The 26429-nt window shown below is 41.9% G+C and overlaps 2 protein-coding genes across 2 annotated transcripts; both read right to left on the bottom strand.

Annotated features, from left to right (window-relative positions):
* Positions 1–14369: 14369 nt before the first annotated feature.
* LOC144463752 (trace amine-associated receptor 1-like) lies at positions 14370–15588 on the bottom strand. The gene is made up of 2 exons (XM_078169151.1): positions 15548–15588; positions 14370–15177 (listed from the first exon to the last, which is right to left on the bottom strand). The coding sequence occupies exons 1-2, from the start codon at positions 15586–15588 to the stop codon at positions 14370–14372; spliced, it is 849 nt and encodes a 282-aa protein (XP_078025277.1).
* Positions 15589–22648: 7060 nt separating this feature from the next.
* LOC117253815 (trace amine-associated receptor 8a-like) lies at positions 22649–24995 on the bottom strand. Its single transcript, XM_078169150.1, has 2 exons — positions 24678–24995; positions 22649–23456 (listed from the first exon to the last, which is right to left on the bottom strand). The coding sequence occupies exons 1-2, from the start codon at positions 24848–24850 to the stop codon at positions 22649–22651; spliced, it is 981 nt and encodes a 326-aa protein (XP_078025276.1). The 5' UTR covers positions 24851–24995.
* Between the last annotated feature and the right edge of the window lie 1434 nt (positions 24996–26429).

The following is a 26429-nucleotide window of genomic DNA, read 5'->3' as shown; positions in this document are numbered from 1 at the left end:
TTTGAATGCTTATGAATCTTTGTTTAGCAATAGTATATACAAGCCCAATCCCAAGAAAGTTGGGACGCTGTGTAAAAAAACAAAACAAAAAAAAACTGAATGCAATGATTTGCAAATCTTTTTTGACCTATATTGAATTGAATTCAAGATATTTAATGTTCAAACTGATAATAAGAAAAATTGGTAGCTGTTTTTTTTTTTTTTTTTAAATTACAGCGTTCTAACTTTTTTGAAATTGGGGTTGTATATTTTTATAATTGTGGCTGGTGTCATAGCATTACAAAGTTGTGCTTAAATTCTATTTATCAGAAATGGTTTTATTTTCAAGATAGGTTATTAGATTCTCTGGATGATTGTTAAACTGAAAAAGTAGTGTAAACAAATTAAATAATAATTTATCAAGCAATATTTTTAAAACCATGCAGTATATTTTTCTTTATGATGTTCTTTGTGACTTTTTTTAACAGGCCCAGGATTGAAGGAATAAAAAAAAATCTTTGAAACACTAAAAACACAAACAAAAAACGTTCTTTCTTTCTTTTCTTTTTTTTAATGTGTGCCTGTGTCTTTGTAGGGCTGCAACTAATTATTGCAGCCCGAGACAGACACACAAGTACCCGGGGACCTCATTAGTATCTTACATTGACCACATTTACATGCACATAATATCCAGCTTTTTCTCCTTATTCTGAAAAAAGATAATATTTCTAATAAGCTGTTTACATGAATAATTATAATGAATATTCCACTAATACTCCTGTTTACATGCAGCCGTGCATACTATAATTCAAAATAGGATTTTTTTCAAAGTTTACCACCAGTGGCAGACTTGCTTGACCATGTGAGCACAGCCTCATTTTTCATTCAACCACCTTCTTGAAAAGCTCAGTGTTGTGATATTTGCGCATATCCAAAAACCTGTTAATATCTGAGTCTTTTAATAACATTAAAAGACCAGAATATAGGTTTTTCTTTTGGGCATGGATCTCCACCCAAGCCTTGCAAACTGTTGGCGAGTTGATTTGTGTACAGTGCGTCCATGTCAACGTACAGTACGGAGCTGACTGTAAACAGGTAAGGGGACTGTGTGTCACAAACTGCAGTAAAACCCCCAATTATGACGCATATTCTGAATGCACTGTATACGTGTCCAGAGAAGGTTATTAAAACCCAAATAATACTGGCATATCCCACATGTTTTATTCAGAAAATGTAAATTCTGAAAAAGGCCAGCATATTCTAATGGAATATACTTTACATTACCTGCATCAAATTCAGAATATTAGTGGGACATTAGTGTGCATGTAAATGTAGTCACTGTTAACACAGGACTCAATTAATTTAATAATAGCATTCACTCTGTTTGGCCATTCATTCGATTTATGCTACACAATGTATTTCTTTTCCGTCTTTTTTGCAATGTTAAGGCCACTCCTGCACCTCATTCATTAGATTGTTCAGTTCTGAATTACTCTAATATTAATAAACACACTGAGAGGATACCTTTGTAATTATTCAATCATTTTTCTTAACCAAGCGTGTTAGAACCGTATCATCTTCACTTCTTAAAAGTAACACTTTATATTAAGGTACTGTAATAAGCATTAATTAATGCTTAATAAGCACCAATTAACAGCTAATGAGCACTTCTAAGACACAATAAATAAAATTAATAAGGTGTTATTAATAGTTAATAATGATCCTTTTCATCTTTTCATCATCATAGTACAACCATTCTGCAAACTAATTAAAGACACATATTTACAGAACTTACCAAGTAGACCAGTCTCCTCGGCGACTTTCACCCAAGCCTGCTTCTTTTTGTTGCGGTCTCTGTAGAGTAGACACGTAGTATCATATAGCTCCGGGTAGCCACTGAAGACCATGGCTGAGATAACCACCATCGCTGCTTTGTACCTGCTCTGGAAGTCCCAAATGCGTTGGAGGGCCAAACGCCGTCGTTTTTGGGTTCACCCTATCCTGCAGAAGCGCACCCAGCTCGGCGAGTTTCACCACCTCCTCCAGGAACTTCGTCTGGATGATAGCCGCTTTCAGCGGTACTTCAGGCTGACTGGGGCCCAGTTTGAGGACCTGTTGGCGAGGGTTGGCGCCAGGATCTCCCGGCAGGACACCAACTACAGGCACTCCATTTCAGCTATGGAGCGTCTGTCCATCTGTCTCCGGTGAGTAGCAGTTTATTGCTGTGTCAACAACTGGCGTGTGTCAACAACTGGACGTTGTTGACACACGCCAGTGACGTCGGGAGAATCTCAACGCTGATTGGCTTTCGCGGCACAGCGTCACGCGAATTCGCCTCAAAAGTTCAATATTTTCAACTTGACAGTGTGTTCACACCCGACGCGAGGCGAATTTTTCGCGCGATAAGATTACATACAAAGTCAATGTAAAGACGCGAATAGACGCGAATTTGTGCCAGCGGCGCGAATGACGCGATTGGCGCGACGCGAATGACGCGAATGACGCGACGTGAATGGAGCAAACACGCGAAATTCGCGTCATTCGCCTCTTCGCGCAAGTTCAAAATATTGAACTCGAGCGAAATATTCGCTTGATGCTGTGTCGGGGCAGCCTATCAGCGTTGAGATTTTCCTGTCGTCACCGACGTCACTGACGTGCTGCTGCCGTTGTAGTAAACAACATTCATTCAGGCGACATGTGACTCGCCAGATACAGTGAATATTTATTGATTTTCACACGCCAAAAACTGCCACTGTCTCGCTGTAGTAAACAACCTTCATTCAGGCGACATGTGACTTGCCGGATACAGTGAATATTTATTGATTTTCACACGCAAAAAACTCACCGGAGACAGATGGATATTTATTTTGGTGCTAATATTCAGTGCAGGCTCCACTTCACCGACGGCGACTGGGATGCTCGCCCTCACTGCAGGTGTCTGGGTTATGGAGAACGCAGGTAGCCTTCACACACTTCTCTGCCATATCTGGATGGACCTCAATGGTCAACAACGGCCCCGCGTTGTTCCGAAAATGGAGGACAAGCTAACAATAGCTGTTTGTGGCCACCTTGAGCTTTATGATGTTACGTCCCCAAATTATAAGCTTTGGACCAAGAAAGACCTGGCGTGGAGGAAAGTGAGTGAGGAGGTCGGTCTGCCTGGTAAGTTTTGAAAACTGATTCCAACTATCGGCTGTACGTTTCTATCAACAAAGTTAGCACTAGCATTAGCCCCAGTTAGCACAACCGATGTAGCTTGCTTTCCGGCCGGCATTCTTGTCTGATTTACTAGCGGTGTGAACACACTGTTACTTGCGCGAATGACTCGCGTGAATGTCGCGAGTAAAAACAAATATTGATTATATTGAAATATTGATATTGAATTATGATTTATACGGGTTAATTATAGAACAATAACCACATTTATTACTGGTTTATAAGACACTATAAGACCCTATCAGATTAAATTAATAAGGTGTTATTAATAGTTAATAATGATCCTTTTCATCTACCGGATCATTATTAACTATTATTATGCTCTCAGGGCTCGAAAAAAGCTGCGTTCACACCAAACGCGAATTCGCAAATTCGCGCGTCAAGATTACATACAAAGTCAATGCAAAGATGCGATTAGACGCAAATTCGTGCCGGGCGGTGCGATGGACGCAATAGAGGCGTCTAGTGCGGCGCGATAGATGCGAAATTCGCGTCCAACACCTCATTGCTCGAGTTGAAAATATTGAACTTTTGAGGCGAATTCACGTGTCTGATTTACTAGCGGTGTGAACACACTGTTACTCGCGCGAATGACTCGCATGAATGTCGCGAGTAAAAACAAATATTCCAGCGGTCAAACTCGGGCGAATATTTTACTCGTGCCCGGTGTGAACACACTGTGAGCAATGAGGCGTGCTAGACGCCTCTATCACGTTCATCGCGTCGCGCTAGACGCGTCCTTCGCGCCGCAGGCTAATGGATATACAGTAGGCTGCGTCATGTTCATGCTAACTCCTGCTGATTTGCTAACGCCATTGCCTGACTTCATTCCTCTCCGTCAATAAGGTTAAAGGAACATTTCATACATTTTGGCAATTGAAGTTTGTATCAGGCTCTGTGTAAGTGTTTTGTTATCACTCTTGTGAAACCACTGTGAGAGTAATTCAGCACTAGGCTGTGGATTAAAAACAAGGGAAGTTACAAGTTACTCTCATTAAATGTGTTTATGGGTTTAATTCTGAGCCTTCCCTTTCAGAGGGATGGGCTGATATTGCAGATGGTGTCAGATGGACTGCAGAAGATGACCCTGACTCTTGTAGCCAGGTAAACAAAATAAACTCCCTAGAGAGGAATTAATATGCTACGGTGTATGTTTAGCAATCGTGACAGTGAAAGTGTTTTTCTTCTGTATTTTAGACAGTCCCAGGTCAGCATCTGAAGCAGTTCCTGGATGAAGTGGGACGTTTTCCCGGAAACACCTTCTCTGGTGTAAAACTCAACAGGAAACAAGTGGATGATGATGACTTCCACAAAGTGAAAGATAAACTAATCAATGGCTTCTGTGACAACCTCACCGCGCGGTTTGGCAACCTTGATGAGGGTGTCTTGAAGGCCACTGCCACCATGTTTGACCTAAGCAACTGGCCTGAAGACATCGCTGACCTGGCCACCTTTGGCCTGGCTGATGTTGAGACTTTTGTCACTCACTTTCAGAATACTGATGGGTTACAGGGAGCTTTGTGGAACACTGTATTCACAAACAGTCAATCTAAGTAACAAAACTTTTGAAAAAGCCAAATGAACGGTGAAACCCTTGAGATGTTATACACCCTTATGTGATGAGCCATGCCCTCTGCAATATTCATTGCCTTATAGAAGCTCAGCTTTCGTACGTTTTCTAACTTTTGCCGAGAGGGAACTTTAGATATTGGTCCCTAGATTATGTTCACCAAGTTTCATGTAGATCGGTCAAACTTCCTAGGAAGAGATCCATTTTAAGTGTTTTTCAAAAAATTCAAAATGGTGGAAAATCTATATAACCGGAAGTTATGGGTTCTTGAGGCAAATGTGTTTCGCATGAGGAGAGGCATCTCTGTGCAAAGTTTCATGTCTCTACGACATACGGGGCATGAGGTATGCCCATTCAAAGTTTGCAATTTCAATCCGTTGCTATAGCGCCCCCCTTTGGCCAGTTGATGTAATATTGCTTCATTCGCATCCTCCCATGACCCTCTACTACTATGCCAAATTTCTCATGGATTGACCAAGTCAGTGAGGAGAAAAACGTGGAACAAACACACAGACACACCCACAGACAGAGTTTTCGTCATTATATAGATAGTAAGATATGACTTCTGTATATTGGGTATTGGTCACATAAAACCCTTAAGTTTTTGTAATCAGCATGGTTATATATAAAACTGCAGCAGATACAGTGCTGCTGTATCATGCGTTCAAATTGCCGCCGGCGTGGCGCTGTGGCCGTCAAGTGCCGCCCCCCAACACACACTGGCAGCGGCGCGCAGTGGCACCGTCAACATGTATTTCCCACCCCAGCCCGCTAGGTGGCTGTACCTACACTAGTTGCCAACGGTTGCCAACTGCTAGTAACAGAGGAAGAAGAGGAAAAACTTTCAGGCAACAACTTGAATTTCACGGGTGAGTTTCTTATCAAAGTTGTCTTATTAAAAATTTGAAACAACTGGAGTTGATCCTACGAGACGAGACGTACATAAAAGGCTTTTCTGGCAGCGCCGCCATGAGCTGGAAATAGAGCAGTGGGCTGAAGCAGAGCGGCGCGGCGCGTCGGCCAGCGCCAGTGTGGGTTGGTTCATAGAATATAATGGAGGCGGGCGTTTTGACGCGCGGCGTACGGCAGCGGTGTGTGTTGCACTTAACCCTATTTTCAGCACAGGGACCAGGGATAGCTGAATCTCTTGTAACTTTCAAAGAAAATTGTATCAAGAAAATAATTAGAACTACAGAGCTTTTACAAAATGCTTTAGTCTGTGGTAAACCATACATTGTCGCAATTAAATTCTAATAAAACCTAAGGATAAACTTTTGATTTGAATGCTTATGAGTCTTTATAAGCAAGAGTGAATATACATTTTCATAACTGTGGATGGTCTTAGAGCATTATAGCTCTTTAACAAAGTATTGCTGAAGATTTACTTACATATTTTCATAAAAAAAAATATTGTATTGTATCAGCTACGTCCACCTCATTAAGACAACTCAGTTCAGCTGTTCCTGATTACACACCACCAGGACATATACCCCAGCCTCACAGACACTCTCTGCCAAATTGTTGATCGCCACTTTTTTGTGGACTCATTTCCTGTTGCTGACCCTGCCTACCTCTGACCTACCAGCCTCAACTGATTCCCAGTAAACCCAACAGCCTTCTGTCTCCGACCTTGAGATCTGCTTCTAGGTCCTTGGTTCCTGTTTGTCTGTGGCTGCTTGGCATTACCATCTGATGACGACGCTACAGTGTGAGTGTTCCTGTCTGCTTATCTGTGGTTTCCTGCTGTCCAGAGACTTTTCCTGTGTCGCCACACTCACCATTGTGTGTACTTCCTGTGAGTACTTACCTGCTGGCTTCTCGATTCTCTGCCTGGCCTCGATCTTCCGTCTGCTTGTCTCCTATTTGTCTGCTTGGACTATGTGCTTACCTGGTTCCTGATCTTCGGCCTCCACGACTACATCTCCTGCCTGCAGACAAGGTACTGTTGCCTGTTACTGAAGTGTGTGTGTGTGTGTGTGTGTGTGTGTGTGTGTGTGTGTGTTCTGGCTCGCATCACCACCCACTCAACTGCTTCTCAGCCCAGTTCTGCCTTCCAGACCAGCCTGGCTGCCAGAGACTTTGTGAAGAGGCTTTGCCAGAGTGTTAAACTGTACTTTGTGCTGTTAACCTGCCCTGCTGAATATCTGCTGAGTTGTGACATTAGAAGTCCTTACCAACTTTTTCTGGTCTCCTGTGTGCTGCAATTGGGTCCTAACGCAAACTGTTAAATTAGCATTAATTCTGATGAGATTCAGTCGATTTATCCCACATAATGCAGTCTTTTTCTTACCCTAAAATGTTTATTGTCATTTTCTCATATCTACAACACATCAAAGAAACACAAAAATACAAAAGTTTGAAACTAAAATAACATACATCACACAGACATACACATCTACATTGGGGCGGCTGTGGCTCAGAGATGGAGTGGGTCATCCACCGATCCTTGATTCAATCCCTGGCTCATCCAGCCCACATGTTCAAGTATCCTTGTGCAAAATACTGAACCCAACATTGCTCCTGATGGCTGTTCCATCGGCGTTTGAGTGTGAGTGAATGGTTGCTGAGTAGCAGGTGGTACCTTATATGCAGTACTCAAGTTGTAAAAAAAAATCAGGGGGGATGGTGGATTTTATCACATGGGGACATAATTTGTGCTGATGACAGCGCAGAGGGTCTGCCATAGCACCACTGCTCTTACATAGTTAGGGTCAGATGCACAGGAGTGTTCAAAAGTGCAAAATCATTTCTTCTTCTACTTGGGTCAAACGATGATACTAATAATAATCAAAGTCAATTTTGCTTTTAGAATATTGAATTATAGTGTTTTCAAAAAAGCAGTTAGTGGTATATGATCAAAACTGGTATCTAAGGGTTAATTTTTAATTGTGATTAATTAAATCATATAAATTAAACAAGAACCCCTTCATGAAAAAAAATGAAAAAGAAATTGGGAAAAATGTTGACCTTTATTGATACAAATACAAATTTTGTAGGTTAAAATTCCCAACTTCAGGGCATGGAGTGCAAATTGAAACTTAAAATATAAAAATAAATTAAAAATGCAAATAATACCAAATACATAGAACCAGTTCTATGGCTGCCTACCCCACTCTCTCATAAAAGTTTCCAGAGATTTTCATAGTCATGCTTTTTGTTCTCAACATTTCTTGCCCTTGCTTGCTGGCCATAGTTATCCTCTATGTGAAGAAAACAAGCTCATTATGGTTTTGTTAGAATGACTGAGCAGAAATCATGTGCAAGCACATGACATTACTCTTCCAGTTGATTGAGTTTAAGAAAACTACATATTTTCTTGAAAATGCCAAACATTCAAGTGTGGATTTTAAAAAAAACCCACTGAAGACAAAATAGTTTGGGGGCTGAAAATAATTTCTCACCTTCCTTTTAATATCACTGTTTAACCCTATGGGCCCCAGGCCTTTTTGGGGTACTTTTCAAAAAGGTTCCGCTGTTTCATGTGATATGGGTGGCTTCTTGCTATGACGCACGGTTGCGGAGAAAATCCATAGAGAAGAACAGGTGTGAATTTGGATGCACTATGCATCGTTCGGGCGCCCTCTATAAGGCACAGGCATAACATCCACGGCGCAGCTCGCTGAGATACGATATAAAAATACCTTTGCATGCGAGCCCTCGCCACGCCCACACAGTATTTTACTTGATATGTGTAAAACCAAAGGTAAAACTAAATGTTGAAATAGCTAGCCTGGTTCCAGACCATAGACCCCGCCCACTCAACTGAGTAGGCTTGCATCTCTGGTCTGGCATACTGCAATGAATTTGCGATTTATCTCATCCAAACGATGGAAGGACCAATGAACGCCGGAGGTGGGGGCGGGTCTAGCGATTAGCCAATCAGTGCCACGCTGATGTCAAGCTGTGCGCCGGTGGGTAACTGGTGAGGATAGCAACAATGGCGACCGCTACAGATCCTACAGACCACATTAACGATGCTATCGAGGTATTTCGCTACTACTTGCGTTAATGGAGGACCAAATTAGGGAAGCTGCTAAACTGGATTTAACGGTGATGCAGCTGGGCGTGCACGATGACGGAGACATTTTAAACAGGCAATGCTTGCTTGTTTTCGGCACCCCCAAGGCATGGATACTAATGATGTCAGATTCTGGGTGAGTCCTTGATCTCTACTGATTGGTTAGGGAAAAATCAAATTCCCTCCCCCTTGTAAATCGCCTTCAATGGAGGCAATGTCAGACTGAAGGTTCTGGTCGCCTGTTCAAGTCCCCGTCTGGACCAAAATATGGAGCGTGGACTGGTAGCTGGAGAGGTGCCAGTTCACCTCCTGGGCACTGCCGAGGTGCCCCTGAGCAAGGCACCGAACCCCCCAACCGCTCGGAGCGCCTGTCATGGGCAGCCCACTCTGACGTCTCTCCACTTAGTGCATGTATAGGTCCAGTTTGTGCAGGTGTGTGTTCGGACCTGTGTATAATTGACAACAGAGTGAAAAATTGAATTTCCCCTCGGGGGATTAATAAAGTATATAAAATTGAAAAAATTGAGTACTGCTTATATGGTAGCCTCGGCCACCAGTATGTGAGTGAGTGAATGTGACATAGTGTAAAAGCGCTTTGAGTGGTTGGAGGACTAGACAATCTATATACAAGTGCAGTCCGTTTACCATTTACATACAATCACATACTCTTCTTTTGCACCAATATCAGGAACAATAGCAAAATATTTCCCTATATTTAAAAAAAAAAATTCTGATCAGGTAATGCCTACATTTTCTCCTTTCATAATGTTCATAAATGGTTTCCAGAGCTGAAAAAAAGTCTTTCCGGATGCCCTTAGAAATATAAGTTAGTCTTTCCAGACCTATGCTACCCTGGAAATCCAGAGTTCTCATGAGAGCACAATTTGAATTTGCTCAGCGAGTCACTCTGGCAATCAGTAATGATGCTCATTACCTATGCCCATGAAACCGAGCTGCACCAATCACATCGGTGTATCTGGTATAGGTGGGCCAGAGGCGAGCTAACCAGATGACGACAGTGCTGCGACGTTGAAGTCCGGAATCAGTCAGTAAACATTGCAAGATGGCTACGGATGAACACCAGTTGTTTGAAACGGCTTTGGCCGCTACAATGAATGAGTTAGACTTGGCTTTTTCTCTAAAAGAGGAACAGAAGACGGCGCTCCAGTCTTTCCTTTGTAAGAAGGACGTTTTTGCTGTTTTGCCAACCGGATACGGCAAGAGTCTAATCTACCAGTTAGCTCCGCTGGTAGCTAAGCGTATACGTCACCCCGTGTATTGTTCTGATTGGTCGTAGTGTTATCCAATTGCATGCAGTGATATTTACATGCGTGCTTGCATATATTCCAAGCACACACAGTTTGGCATTTAAAGGGACCTTGGTGTTAAACACCTCTGACAAACATTTTATAATATCTGCCTAGAGTTTAGAATTTTTGGACATTCCTTTAGACACTGAGTGCCTTTCTCATTCAAGCACTTGGTAGAATCAACAATATTAGAATCAATAATATTAGCAAACATATGATGAAGTCTGACAGGAGTGATGAAGATTTACATTAAGCATTTATATTGATGTCATTTAAACCTTGAATTTTTATCTTTTTTACATACACTGTTGTTGTTTAAGAGCCACATTCCAATCTGTCACATCAATATCTTCTTTTATATCATCTCCCACTAATGAGCTGTAATATTTAGATACAGGGTCCTTCCCTTTCCTAATATGCAAGTGTTATCTCCTCCAGTTTTGATAAAGGCCGCATGCTCATTATTCTTTTAAATTTTGATGACATGTAGCTTTTTAACTGTAAGTTTTTAAGGAAATGTTTTTTAGGGATTTGATAGTTCTGACATAACTGATCAAAAAACAGCAAAACTCTATCTACATAAAGGTCCATCATTTTCTGAATACCTTTTACACACCATGATCTAAATTCTCCATCCTTTTTACCAGGTGCAAACTGTACATTACCCCAAATAGGGGTAAATAGGGACAATACTGGCATTACACCTACATGTTTGTGTGCAGCATGCCAAACTGAAATTGTATTTTTAAGAAAATTATTGTGTGTACACTTTTTTGTATTTTAATATCATAAGAGTATAAATACAAATTTATTGGTAGGTCTGGAATGGACTTTGAATTCTATTGCCACTGTATTTATTTGTGAAGGTGTGTACGCATGAAGAGTGGAAGGAGAGCGAGAGAGAGAGAGAGAGAGAGATTTTATTGTTTACATATTCATTACGTCTTGGTGATGCTTCTTGTTATTACACTAGCCCCTTTGGTGCTGTAACACTGCAAATTTCCCCGCTGTAGGAATAACAAATGATTATTTTATTAGAAAAGACTGTGGATAGGGGGTTGTACAAGACCTAATATTACTGTCATCATTCATTGCCAGGTATATTCTTGATGTATAGAAAGGGCAAATATAGGCATAAAATTTCATAAAAATAAATAACGGGTTGTATAATACCGAAGCATAAATATATTTTTCCACCACGCACACACACTGTGGCACAGATAGTTTCAGCTTGTTCACATCACTTGAATGATGAAAATGGGTAACCAGTCTATATGATAGATTTGTTGTAATCTGTGCTGAATCCTTCCCTGAGGGTCCAAAGGATAGAGGGATGTCATATGCTGTAAAGCCCTCTGAGGCAAAACGTGAATTGTGATTTTCAACTATATAAATAAAATTGAATTCAATTGAAATTGGATCAATTTATAGCACAACTAGCCAAAACTTAAGCACGTCCATAGCCAACAAAGTCTATGACATCTGCTCTGAGTGTAGCTCCTCATTTTGTTGGCACAGGTCAGAAATGCACAACCACGAACCACTCTATACAACATAGGCATTTTTCCTCTGTGGTCAGAGGGTCACAAAAACTCTAGAACTCCATGGTCTCCCTGCTTCATGTCCTGGTAACCCTCTGCTTCCATTTTTTTCCCTTTTTCTCTCTTTGTCCGCTCTTCTATGCGAGCCTGGTCTCACTCCAAAGATGTCGAAATCCGGCGCTTGGGCAGTAACTTGCGGCGTCAGAAACCAACGCAAAAAAGGTATCCTTTAATGTCGCCTTGATATACAGCTGGTTGCCATTATAGTTTAATGGCGCCTGGCGGTGTCAGGGGGAAATGCAGCAGGACAAGGACGAAAGTTAAGGTGACCAAAGTCCTAGTGGGGTGGGCAGGAGGTTAGTGGAGGGATCCAACAAACACCCACTTTCACCCAAGAAAGGCGGTGTTTGTGTCCTACAGGATTCTAAAGCCAAACCCTGTTCTTTTTACCTAAACCCAACCATGTGCATTACTTGTAATAAAAAACGTCTAATTTGTGGTGTTGTACCGACGTAGTGCATTTATTTTGACAAAGAATGTATGTAAAAATGTAAAATTTCCTTTGAAAACGAAGTGTATCTTGAAATCAGACAATGCATGTAACAGGCAAAACCTGACACGGTGTCCCAGAACATCAACAACCAACACACCCACGGTACCTTGCACGACGTATGCGGACGTGGAAAGTCAATCACCAAGCACGTCAATATGTGATGAGGTCAAAGTGAAAATGTGTCGTCTTTGCGTATACTCTAATATCTTTTAGGTAACACTTAATATTTACTCTAAGCTACTCTGATTACTATACTTTCTCCAGAACTCACAGTTTTCCACTATTTTCCAAGTGACATCTTGTAATATCTCGTGATATTTCAGAACTAGACTTCTGCTTAAGAAGGCAATAACAAACAGACTTGAAAAAGTGAAAGGTGAAGAGACAAGTCAGACACTTCTAATAACAATCTGAGCTGTTCTGTGGCAAAAATAACCACTTTTAATGGACATACAGTGATAGTGTTTAATTGCCCCATGTCCCTCCATTGCAGCTCATTTTGGGGCTGCAGGCCGCTGCCAGCTCCCTCAATACTGGAACAATTTCAAAAGTCTTTTTGATCAATTTACACAGGAAAATAGGGTCTAGGTTGAAAAATGCCGAAGTTATCCTTTAAGTTGTGCACGGTTGTTGGGAACATCCTTACTTAACAGCCATCTTGGTCTTGGCCATGTGATCCCCCACATAATTTTTTGCAATTTAAAGTTGCTCCTGCACCTCAATCATTAGACTGTTCAGTTTTGAATTACACTAATAGTAAGCACACCAGCAAGATACCTTTGGGCAGGGGCGGAAATCCCGCAGGGGACATGACTCCCCCTTCAATAAAGCTGTACCCCCCTAGAATAATTTGAGACACAATTAATAATAATTTTTGAACAATGCAGTAGTATTTATTAAAAGCACAATGTAAGCGGTGCTCATTATAAAAGCGCAATAATGTGCTATTTAAATCTTAAAAGATTTAGTCCCCCCCCCCCATTCCTAGTAGTGGTATATCCCACACTCTTTCCAATGGGCGGGCCTAGCAGCCGTTAGTACTTGGCAGCAGTTGCAGCGTGTGGCTGGACCCCTCTGCCCACATCGCGCGGGGTAAGATGTACACTCACACAGATACAGTTTAACTTACACAAGTTACAACACATCCCATTTACTGTTACAACAAGCCCCAGGTCCAGGCTGATAAGAGCAGACAAAGACAAGAGCAGTCAGTGACGGAGCGGCTTGTAGTTAATATCTGTAGGCTCTCCACCTGTCAGTGAGACAAACATGACAGACGTGCAGTTTAACTGACGAGGAGCGGCCATTACGCGTGATTATTACGCACGGTTTTGAGGTGCGCCGCGGCAGATCTCACAGCACACTGTTTATAAACCATTCACCAGTTTAATTGCAGGAAATGTTTATCTCACTGCCGGTAAAAAAACGAAAAAAAACAAACAAAACGGTTTGCTCCGGCAGCCAGCAAGAGACGAAGGATCCATTCCACACACCTGAGCCGGATGAAAAAGAGGGAGAGAAGGAGAGAGATCAAGTTTCGGTCTTTGATGAATGAAGCCTTATTGTTTTGCTGCTATTAAACAATGAGAGACATGTTTTCTCTGTTTACTTAATAGCATAAATATTCACACTACTGTGCACGGGGAGACAGAGACCTGCTCTGCTCCAGACACACTCAGCACCTTGGACAGCACGGCGCACCTGACTGTTGTCGTGTACATGTTAATTTGATTTCAATCATTTTGTTTTAAATCTGGACATGTGCAGGTGGACTCAGCCAGTGCTAAGAAAGGTCCTATGCCAGCCTGTTGGAGAGAGAGAAAAGATTAAAGTGTCAAATTGCGGTAAAAGATGTTGTATAAAAGACAGGCTACAACTTTTTTTCCTTGTCCCCCCCTGGAATTATTCTCTAAAATTTTACTGTTTATTAACTATGAAATGGGATTTTCGCCCCTGCCTTTGGGAAATAATTCACTTTTCTAAACCAAGGGTGTTAAAACTCATCCTCATCCTTGTTTCAAATATATAGTCGTTTACATCCAGAATAGGTTTCCTATTAAAATAAATACATTTATATGTTACAACACTGTGCTTTCACTGTGTTCAAATTCACTTCACCATTAGGTGGACTGAATTCCCCTTTATAGAATAAGTCAGTGTATATACAGTATACTGTTTCTCTCTACATGATCTTGGCCTCACGGGAACCTTCCTGCAGTATCTGAAGGCTGACAATGACTTTAACCGCTTTTCTAAACCAGGGGTAGAAAAAGGCATAGATCAGAGGATTAAACATGAAGTTACAATAGAACAGCCAAGTCTGAGCTGATGAAATTGCACTACCTGTGGTGTTCTGTCCTGCTAGAAAATTAATGTAATATGGACAGAGACAAAGTATAAACACAAGAAGAGTAATACCTAGAGTTCTAGCAGCCCTCATCTCAGATTTCTTAACAATCACAGTATTTGATTTAATAGTTGAAATTTGAGACCGCATGATACGTGCTTGTGACACAGCCACCACAAACACTCTCATATAGAGAACTATGATCACAGTAACAGGGCCAACAAAGGTCAGAAGCAAGTCTACTGCCCCTGAAATGTAATTTATAACAACTACACATTCTTGAGCACAGGAGTTAGACAAATCTATTTGTGAAAAGTGATCTTTAAGAATTATAAGGTTGTAGATAACAGCACATAACCAACACAGACACACACAGATTTGAACTCTGCTTAGTGTTATCATGGAAGAATAGCGCAGAGGGTCACAAATAGCCACATAACGGTCCACTGATATGAGCACCATGTTCCCAACAGAAGCAGAGGTAAGGATGAAGCCCAACAGGTACACAAAAGCGTATGTGATTTTACCCATAAACCCACAGGACTGTAGGATGGTGATTACAGCTGGCATCACTGCAAGGCCCACAAACAAGTCAGACACAGCCAGAGAGAGGAGGATGAGATTGGTGGGAGTGTGGAGCTGCCTGGAGAGGGAGATTATGAAAGAGCCTCATACTCAGTGAAAATTAGTTTAGGTTACACTGATAATTGTGAGAATGAAGACAAATTATATTTATAGCCTACATGCAAAATAAATCTCTATAAAATCAATCAGATCCACATTATCCGAACTAACTAAAGACATTTGGTGGTATTATTAAGAAAATGTTCATCATGATTGCTGTTGTAGTGACAAATTTAAACAGAAAGGCATACTGAACATTACACTTTCATTTACAAGTGAAAGTACTGACGTCTTTTTTAGCATACAATATCTAATAAACACAGAATCTATCCATGAATTCAACTCATACACAGTAACAGCTGTTATATTATGAGAAAAAATGTCTGTGCCTGAAGTGGGAGATGGAGATGATAACCAATAAATTGAGCATCAGCTGTCCGAACAGCTGATTAACAGTAGTTCTTTAATGCTGCAGTCCTGCGTAACCTCCACCTCCCCTTCACCACCTAATCTTCACAGATTCATCAGCCTCATTCGCCTCATCTGTCATTAGCCTCAGAGTCATCACCCTACACCACCACCACCACCACCAATGTCTGGACTTCATGGAAGGATTTATCTTGCTGCTGCTCAGATGTCACTGTGGTGCCCACATGCAAAAGTCTTCTGTTAAACCTTAACCAACACAAATATTAAGTTAATCTGTTCACTTATATTCTGTGCTTAAATTTATTTTTACTTCATTCATCTCTCTCTCCTAATTGAACTGGTGTCATCAGAGGCATAGCTGGTAAGCTGGGGAACAGTGCAAGAGGATGCAGGAAAAGGGGCAGCAGGTGGGCTTCCCAGCATATCAATGTGCTAGAGTAGAGTAAAGGGCAGCCCAACTCACTCTACAGAAATTCCTGTCTCACCTCCAAGGTCACCATGTGCTGCTGAGGATGGACAGTACAGTTGCAGCAACTTACATCAACAGGCAGGGAGGCCTTGGTTCCCCTCGCTTTTGCTGACCTGTGCATGAGCTGTAGGTGTGACCTAATTCATGCTTTCTGTCCCTCAAAGCAATGCAGGTGCCTTGGCTGGAGAATCAGGCAGACTGTCCAGGGGAGGCCCAAACCCAGGAGAATGGGGGCTCCACCCACAGGTGGTGACAAAGATCTGGCGTCGCTCACAGACGCTCCCTCCCAGTCAGCCAGGTATTGCAGGTCTCTCCTGTGGCGACAGGAATGAAGTAGATGGGGAACTGGGTAGGCAGGACCTCCATCGATGAATTGGGGCAGCGGTGGAGGCAGAGCAACAGAAATCAGTGGACTGTCTTAAACTGGCTTGACCTTTAAGACATGGAACGTCAGGTGGATCTGCATGGAAAAGGTCAACCTTTGCACTCTACCTGCAAGGGTAGGTCCCAAGTGGAAAATCACACCCTCTGGCCCACTGAGAAGGTGGGGAACTTGGAGCAGTGGCAGTTAACAACCACGGCGTACCGGTCAGCAGATCAGAGTAGAGCCGTCCTGGCTTGGGCCAAGATATTGTCAACATCACCCACGCATTTGTATTATGCAATAAGTTTTTATAATGAAAGAAATGTCAGTATGTTTTTAGAATGAGAAAAATATCCTGGATTAACAAGATTCTTCTATTGAAAAATGACAAAAGGAGGTGATTTTTTTTTTTCTTCCCATGATGGCAACAAATCAGTGCTGTCACAAAACCAGGGTCCGTATCTTACCTTATGTCCAGTTTAGACTTCAAATACACTATATGTGACTTCTGTATATTGGGTATTGGTCACATAAAACCCTAATGCAGCCCCAAGGGGGACAAGCCAGTGTTCTCATTGGGTGGGTCCCAAGCCTGGATAAATGCAGAGGGTTGTGTCAGGAAGGGCATCCGACATAAAACCTATGCCAAATCAAACATGTGAATCACGAATATGACTTCCATACCGGATCTGTCGAAGCCCGGGTTAACAACGACCGCCACTGGTGCTGTTGACCCACATGGTGCCGGTGCCAAGAATTGGCTGACATGATGCAGAGGAGGAAGGTGGATATACTGTGTGTTCAGGGGACCAGGTGGAAAGGTAGCAAAGCTAGAAGCTTTGGAGCAGGGTTCAAGCTGTTTAATCATGGTGTGGATGGCAAGAGAAATGGAGTACAAGTTATCCTGAAGGAGGAATTTGTTAGGAATGTTATGGAGGTGAAAAGAGTGTCAGATAGGGTGATGAGTCTGAAGCTAAAAATTGAAGGTGTGATGGTCAATGTTGTTAATGGTTATGCCCCACAGGGAGGATGTGAGTTAGAAGAGAAGGAGAAATTCTGGAGTGAGTTTGATGGAGTGATGCAGAATATCCCTGGAGGTGAGAGAGTGGTGATTGGTGCAGACTTCAATAGATATGTCGGGGCAGGGAACAGAGGTGATGAGGAAGTGATGGGCAAGTTCGGTTTCCAGGATAGGAACGCAGAAGGACAGATGGTGGTAGACTTTGCAAAAAAGATGGAAATGGCTGTAGTGAAAACTTTCTTCCAGAAGAAGCAGGAACATAGGGTGACTTATAAGAGTGGAGGTCGGACCACACAGGTGGACTACATCTTGTGTAGAAGGTGTAATCTGAAGGAGATCAGTGACTGCAATGTCGTGGTAGGTGAGAGTGTAGCCAGACAGCATAGGATGGTGGTGTGTAGGATGACTGGTGGTGAGGAAGACGAAGAGGACAAAGGCAGAGTGGAGGACAAAGTGGTGGAAGCTGAAAAAGGAAGTGGGTTGTGTGGTTTTCAGGGAGGAGTTGAGACAGGCTCTGGGTGGCCAGGAGGTGCTCCCAAATGACTGGACAACTACAGCTAATGTTATCAGAGAGACAGGTGGGAGAGTACTTGGTGTGTCATCTGGAAGGAAAGGAGATAAGGAGATCTGGTGGTGGAATGAGGAAGTGCAGGAGTGTATACAGAGAAAGAGGTTAGCTAAGAAGAAGTGGGACACTGAAAGGACTGAAGAGAGTAAACAGAAGTACAGGGAGATTCAGTGTAAGATGAAAGTAGAGGTGGCGAAGGCCAAACAAAGGGCATATGATGACTTGTATGATAGGTTGGACAGTAAAGAGGGAGAGACTGATTTATACAGGTTGGCTAGGCAGAGAGATAGAGATGGGAAGGACGTGCAGCAGGTTATGGTGATTAAGGATAGAGATGGGAATGTATTGACAGGTGCCACAAGTATGATGGGAAGATGGAAAGAGTACTTTGAAGAGTTGATGAATGAGGAAAATGAAAGAGAACAAAGAGTAGAAGAAGTGACCACTGTGGAGCAGGAAGTAGCAAAGATTATTAAGAATGAAGTGAGGAGGGCATTGAAGAGGATGAAGAGTGGAAAGGCAGTTGGTCCTGAGTACATTGATTACTTTTTGCAGTAACGAGTAACCTAACGCGTTAGTTACTACATTTGCTGTTTGAGTAATCAAATACTTGACTACATTTTAAAACAAGCCATCAGTTACTTCCGTTACATTTAGAACGCTGGTCCTTCAGCTCCGAAACAGCAACGACTGTCTTTTGGTTCTAATAATGGAGATAAAATTAAACCTATCAGTCCGAAAGAAGCCATGAAGCTTGTGGCTAGCTACGTGGAAGAAGAATTGCTGCCATTGTCTATGGTGGAATCTAAAAAAAGGCGGAGGAAAACTCGCTGACAGACAGGTCAGACTCAGGAGGACTTGCATTATGCCTGGTACACACTACACAACTTTTCTGCCCGTTCTAAAAGTCACTATGTCACATTACACAATTGCGGAGTCATAAAATCGTGCCGTGACTTGGCCGACAGACATGACACACTACACGATGGTACTCACCAATTATCCCCGGTCGTCTTTCACGGCGTATGTGATGTCATCAGGTTATTCTTGTCCTATTTTTATTATTTTTACTATCATCTGAGTCACTGTGTCTGTTCACGTGCCAGCCAAAATGTTGTTGCAGTCACCTAAAAGCGTCAGCAGATGACAGGAGCTACATTTGAAGTGCCGTACGTAAACATTCAAACTACTGTATCCTTCACAACCAAGTTCATACAAATGTTTCACAATAAAATCCTATTTAGAAAATGTAGGGATTCTCTCAGCTGAGGTTATAAGGGGCTTTTAATCTGAAAGAAATTTAGGAAGTGTTGAGTTTGAAATGACGGTGCGATGTGTTAACTTTATAAAGACAACGGGAGTGGATGAAAAGGAACGCCGTGGACACACTGGACGCGGAACCGAAGCGCAGCGCCCAGCAGCGGAGGCAGTTTTCAATCAGCACCCGTGTTAACCTATCTGACTGTCCACACAGGCCGCTGAGCAGAGTGAAGCGCCCGTGGAGACTCGCGCACTGCAGCGCTTCAGTTCGGCGTCTGGTCTATTTTTCACACGAGCCGCGAGCGCTTCTGTGAAGCTGGATAGAGCAGATCGTACCAAACAGGAAGTCGGACACAGAAAAGATGAGAGAATTCAGCCAATTTTCAAAATAAAATAAATTTAAAAAATAAAAGCCTGTTTAATTATGATGTTGCTTGTCCGTCTATAAATATTTGTTCTGTTTTTTCGACCTCCATCCTGAAATACTCGACATGGCGACCACTGTCCAGGCGTAGTTCGGACACAAGGTGATGAAAAACACCATGATCCTTCCTTTTTTGGTTGATTGGGTGGACCCACATTCACCTTCTCCGTCATCAGAGCCGCCGCTGCAACAAGTAGAGAGCAAGGACTCTCCTTCTCTCTACAACAGCACGCACTGAGGAATGTGAGGAGAAAATACCGTGTTTATAATTTAAAATAACACAACAGTGCATAACCAAACACATTTTTCAATACCCTAATCATTTCATTACAATTTTAATTTTGTGTCACTGAACCTACAGAAATAACTACATAAATAAAATGGTCAGAACAATATGCCCTATTCATTCAGTGTTTATCCAACACGCTCAATACATGGACATGCAATGACAAATTGTTATTAACTTATTACGTTATAAAAAACAATGAAAATATGGACTTACCCATGTTTAAAATGACCTGTTGAAGTGAAAAAACGAGTACTGACGGGAACAGACGAGTGGAGTCAATGTTTAACCGACGCGGAGAGCGCAGGAGTGTCCAGGCTATAAAAACACAGAGGGAATAATAAATAACGGACCATCTATAATGTAGTCTGTTTCACATGAAGCTGGTAGCCTCTGTAGTTGTGGTGAGTAAAATTCCCCGCCACTATTTGTAATGTTATTACTTTATGTCCGTCTCCGTTATGAAGAAATAATATTGTTTGCTAGCTTGATTTCCCCCTTTTACTCTGTGTGGTAACATGCCTAGAGGAAATATTAAAAACACTGGGGTGGGGCATCGGTAGCGTAGTGGATAGTGCCGGCGCCCAATGTATAGAGGTGATGCCTCGCTGCAGCGGTCGCGAGTTCGACTCCAGCTTGCAACCCTTTGCTGCATGTCGTCCCCCCCACTCTCTCTCTCCTGCATTTCACACACTATCCTGTCCATTATAGGCAAAACACCCAAAAAAATTATCTTTAAAAAACGCTGGGGTGTTGTTGTCATACAGTTGTCTATGGCAGCAGATAGTTCTGTGTTTCTACTGGTCAAAGTGACGGCTGTGACGGGAGAATTGGATCTCAGTGAAGGGCAAATGGTCCATAACTTTAATTTTGGAAAAATGTAGGCTTAGCGCCCTGTGGTCCATTGCCCAATAGGAAATGTAGAATACTCAAAAGTACTTTAAAAGTGCTTGAGTTACTTTTCTCATGGAGTAATGCTGGAAGTACTTTAAAAGTAGGCCTACTTGAGTTACTTTACTCAGGGAGTAACGCAGTAAAGTAACTGGTTACTTTAAAAAAAAAAGTAACGCAGTAAAGTACTTTGATTACTTTTAAAGTAACCCTTACCCAACTCTGCTGATGACCCACCCAGTCTCTGGGTAAACAAAGACAGAGAACACATGGATGGATCATCACAGTATCTTGATGTATAGAAAGGGCAAATGTTCGCATAAAATTTAATAAAAATAAATAACGGGTTGTATAATACTGAAGCATAAATATATTTTTCCACCACGCACACACACTGTGGCACAGATAGTGTCAGCTTATTGATATCACTTGAATGCCAGCTGATGGGTAACCAGTCTATATGATAGATTTGTTGTAATCAGTGCTGAATCAGTTGATATTTTGCGGCTTCCTAATTGTTTATTAATTGATTGCTATGCTGTTCTCCTGCTGTGCTTTCATGTGTAACATTATGCAATGTCAACATAGTAACTTAAGCTAATAGCATTACCTTGCCTCCACTCGTCTGCAGCAGGTAAATCCACTCTTGGAACAGCAGTTTTCTTTAGGAAAATAAGCTCCAGATTTCTTCTCTTTGACAGGTGTAAGTCATTCCTATGGTCACCGCAGACCTGCAGGTCTTCATGTGCAGTGTATGGACAGGAGTTTTGCTCTTCCTGAGGTTTCTACCATTTTTCCCCCATTAAAGGGTTTTTTGGGGGGAGTTTTTCCTTATCTGCTGTGAGGGTCCAAAGGATAGAGGGATGTTATATGCTGTAAAGCCCTCTGAGGCAAATTGTGAATTGTGGTTTTCGGCTTTATAGATAAAATTGAATTCAGTGTACCTCCTCATTTTGTTGGCACAGGTCAGAAATGCACAAACACAAACCACTCTATACAACATAGGCATTTTTCCTCTGTGGTCAGCTGGTCACAAAAACTCTAGAACTCCATGGTCTCCCTGCTTCATGTCCTGGTAACCCTTCGCTTCCATTTTTTCCCTTTTTCTCTCTTTGTCCGCTCTTCTATGCAATCAATTTGACCCGGACAGAAGTGATCGCTATAAGCGGTTTCCACTGTGTGTATGTATATGTGTATATATTCTATGCAGCTATTATAGTAAAAAATATGGGCGCACATGTGTAAATTAACAGTCCCTTTATTCCAAAAGTCGTAAAGAAAGCAAGGGAAGAACATTTCATAAAGCCCTGGAGGGCGGGAGTGGATGACCATGGTTAAAGAGTACCCGCCTGGACAGGATGCTTTAAAACCAAAGCGAGCGCGCCCGCAAGGAGGCAGGGATCATTTCATTGGTCAACAATAAACCTGGCGTTCTATTGGTTGGGGGATTTTGACAGGGTTGTTACACAAAAAAATCCAAGCGCAAGGCAGAAATCTGAGAGTAGAAATTCCACAAGCGCACAGAAGCAGCTTGAGCGCGAGGAGAAGAGCTGAAGCTGGAGCAGGAAATCTGTGCAAGCAACATTGTATCTGAGTGCGAGCACACAGTTTGAGCAGAAACAGAGTAGATCTACGTGCAAACAGAGGCTATTTGAGTGCGAGGGCAGGGTTTTGAGGGACAATATCACAATATCTGAACGTGAAATCAATAAATAATGCTCTCAAATTGATATACCACTCTCTTGAATAAAGATAGGAAAAAAAACTCCATATTCTCTCTACATGATCTTGGCCTCACGGGAACCTTCCTGCAGTATCTGAAGGCTGACAATGATTTTAACCGCTTTTCTAAACCAGGGGTAAAAAAAGGCATAGATCAGAGGATTAAACATGGAGTTACAATAGAACAGCCAATTCTGAGCTGATGAAGTTACACTACCTGTGGTGTCCTGTCCTGCTAGAGAATGAATGTAATATGGACAGAGACAAAGTATAAACACAAGAAGAGTAATACCTAGAGTTCTAGCAGCCCTCATCTCAGATTTCTTAACAGCCACAGTATTTGATTTAGTAGTTGAAATTTGAGACCGCATGATACGTGCTTGTGACACAGCCACCACAAACACTCTCATATAGAGAACTATGATCACAGTAACAGGGCCAACAAAGGTCAGAAGCAAGTCTACTGGCCCTGAAATGTAATTTATAACAACTACACATTCTTGAGCACAGGAGTTAGACAAATCTATTTGTGAAAAGTGATCTTTAAGAATTATAAGGTTGTAGATAACAGCACATAACCAACACAGACACACACAGATTTGAACTCTGCTTAGTGTTATCATGGAAGAATAGCGCAGAGGGTCACAAATAGCCACATAACGGTCCACTGATATGAGCACCATGTTCCCAACAGAAGCAGAGGTGAGGGTGAAGCCCAACAGGTACAAAAAAGCACATGTGATTTTACCCAGAAACCCACAGGACTGCAGGCTGATGATTGCAAGTGGCATCACTGCAAGGCTCACAAACAAGTCAGACACAGCCAGAGAGAGGAGGATGAGATTGGTGGGAGTGTGGAGCTGCCTGGAGAGGGAAATTATGATGAGAGCCTCAAACTCAGTGAAAATTAGTTTCGATCAAACTGATAATTGTGAGAATAAAGACAAATTATATTTATAGCCCACATGCAAAATAAATCTCTATAAAATCAATCAGATCCAAGCTTCAAAATCAGGACCATTTCAGATATCTACAAATCAGAGACTTTATTGGAAAGAAATTTCTAAAGGATAACCAAATTAAAATGGGACATAAAATACTTGACATTTTTCAAAAGGCCTATAGAGATGCCAAATATCAAAAAATAATATCTAAATTATATGTAGCTTTACAAAATCTTAAAGTAGACAACACTTTGGCTGTCAAAACAAGATGGGAAGCAGAGGGCAATATTACAATAACACAGGAAGAATGGAACAGGATCTGCAAACAGCAATGGCAAACGACAAGTTCTCTCTTCTGGAGAGAATTTAGTTGGAAGAACATGTCTCGATTCTTCTCTACTCCAGCGCAAAAGACTGGCTATTCCAATCAGATAGCTTGCTGGAGATCATGTGGCAATGTAGTAGCTAACCACTTTCATATTTTCTGGAATTGCCCCTCTGTGGCTCCATTTTGGAGAGCTGTCCACAGTGTCCTGGAAGCAGTCTTTAAGAAGAAGGTCAAACTCAATTTCAAAACCATGTACCTTGGTGATCTAGAAGAGCTTCGCTGGGCAAAGCCAGATAACTATCTGATTAGAGTGTTATTGGTTGCTTGTAAAAATGCCTTGACTAAAAAGTGGCTGAAAACGGAAGTGCCAACTATTAATTCTATTCTAAGAAACAAAAGATATAAGTGCACATGAATGTTCAAGTACAATGCCAGATATACAAAACACAGACCTTCCAGATCCTCCCCAGTTGTTTAGTTTATTGTTTTCTCCCCCTCCTTGTTAGGGTGTGTCTCTTTTCATTTGTATGATTACCTTAAATGAAAACTCAATAAAAAGTAAATGACAAAAAAAAAAAATCAATCAGATCCACATTATCCAAACTAACTACTAAAGGAGTTTGATGGTATTATTAAGAAATTGTTCATCATGATTACTGTTATAGTGACGAATTCAAGCAGAAAAGCATACTGAACAAGTGAAAGTACTGACATATTTTTTAGCATACAATATCTAATAAACACAGAATCTATCCATGAATTCAACTCATACACAGTAACAGCTGTTATATTATGAGAAAAAAATGTCTGTGCCTGAAGTTGGAGATTGAGATGATAACCAATAAATTGAGCGTCACAGTGAGAAGAGTGAGGCAGCACAGCAGTGTTCTGATGAATATGGCCTGGGGAGTAACAGGCATTGGCCTGCAGGAGGTGTTGAGGGGAGAGATACAGAGGTCAGCTGCTTCCAGTGTTTCCACCATCATCAGAGGAAGTGATTGTGGAGCTGAACAGAGAGCTGCTGGGGTCAAGAAGCTCTCAGATGACCTTTTCTTGAGATGAGATATTTATCTCTTAACCTCTTCATTTCCATCATCTATCTTGTTGCCCTCCCTCTGTCTCCTCCTCTTGTCTCTCTCTATGCACTTCCTCCCCTCAACTTTTTTTTTTCTCTCACTCCTGATCATCATCTCTTCCATTACATCATTCACTCCCCACACTCCATTTTATTCTTGCTACGTCTCCCTCCCTCTTTCAAACCATCAATATCTACTGTGCCAAGGGCGTAGGTTTGATTTTCACATTGGTAGGGACATAAAAGTGCTCCATGGCGGCGACCTGTACATTGATGATTTTTTAATGCAATTTCACGTCATGTGAAACTGATCACTGCTTTATAATGCATATTTAGATATCTACACTAAATACAAGAATGTCTTGGTTAATGTATTCTCTAATGTTATCAGTTACATGAATATACACTGATAACTTCACCACATCTGTCCGTATGTGCTTCCCAGGGTAAACTATAATAATAACAATGACAGCATACTCGGAAGGGGCTTAACTTCAGTACCAGCAGTCGGTCTGCAGTTGGGTTGGTAACAGTGATCCGAATTGATATTGATATCGGGTAAAAACATATATTATGCATGAATCAATATTTTTACTTACCCCTAGTCACAATGCTGAATCTCACTATCAACATACAGTACAGGCCAAAAGTTTGGACACACCTTCTCATTCAATGCGTTTTCTTTATTTTCATGACTATTTACATTGTAGATTCTCACTGAAGGCATCAAAACTATGAATGAACACATGTGGAGTTATGTACTTAACAAAAAAAGGTGAAATAACTGAAAACATGTTTTATATTCTAGTTTCTTCAAAATAGCCACCCTTTGCTCTGATTACTGCTTTGCACACTCTTGGCATTCTCTCCATGAGCTTCAAGAGGTAGTCACCTGAAATGGTTTTCCAACAGTCTTGAAGGAGTTCCCAGAGGTGTTTAGCACTTGTTGGCCCCTTTGCCTTCACTCTGCGGTCCAGCTCACCCCAAACCATCTCGATTGGGTTCAGGTCCGGTGACTGTGGAGGCCAGGTCATCTGCCGCAGCACTCCATCACTCTCCTTCTTGGTCAAATAGCCCTTACACAGCCTGGAGGTGTGTTTGGGGTCATTGTCCTGTTGAAAAATAAATGATCGTCCAACTAAACGCAAACCGGATGGGATGGCATGTCGCTGCAGGATGCTGTGGTAGCCATGCTGGTTCAGTGTGCCTTCAATTTTGAATAAATCCACAACAGTGTCACCAGCAAAACACCCCCACACCATCACACCTCCTCCTCCATGCTTCACAGTGGGAACCAGGCATGTGGAATCCATCCGTTCACCTTTTCTGCGTCTCACAAAGACACGGCAGTTGGAACCAAAGATCTCAAATTTGGACTCATCAGACCAAAGCACAGATTTCTACTGGTCTAATGTCCATTCCTTGTGTTTCTTGGCCCAAACAAATCTCTTCTGCTTGTTGCCTCTCCTTAGCAGTGGTTTCCTAGCAGC

The sequence above is a fragment of the Epinephelus lanceolatus genome, chromosome 6 (assembly GCF_041903045.1).
Source record: "Epinephelus lanceolatus isolate andai-2023 chromosome 6, ASM4190304v1, whole genome shotgun sequence".
Classification (NCBI taxonomy): Eukaryota; Metazoa; Chordata; class Actinopteri; order Perciformes; family Serranidae; genus Epinephelus; species Epinephelus lanceolatus.
Note: the sequence above shows the minus strand (reverse complement) of the source record. Positions and strands in the feature narration are given on the sequence as shown.

Excerpts from the sequence above, each read along its gene's own strand:
- LOC144463752 (XM_078169151.1), bottom strand. The coding sequence starts at position 15,588 with ATGCTCAATTTATTGGTTATCATCTCCATCTCCCACTTCAG. Across the intron at positions 15,178-15,547 it reads ATCTCCATCTCCCACTTCAG|GCAGCTCCACACTCCCACCA; the intron begins GCACAGACATTT and ends CTCCCTCTCCAG.
- LOC117253815 (XM_078169150.1), bottom strand. The coding sequence starts at position 24,850 with ATGATGGTGGAAACACTGGAAGCAGCTGACCTCTGTATCTCTCCCCTC. Across the intron at positions 23,457-24,677 it reads ATCTCAATCTCCAACTTCAG|GCAGCTCCACACTCCCACCA; the intron begins GCACAGACATTT and ends TTCCCTCTCCAG.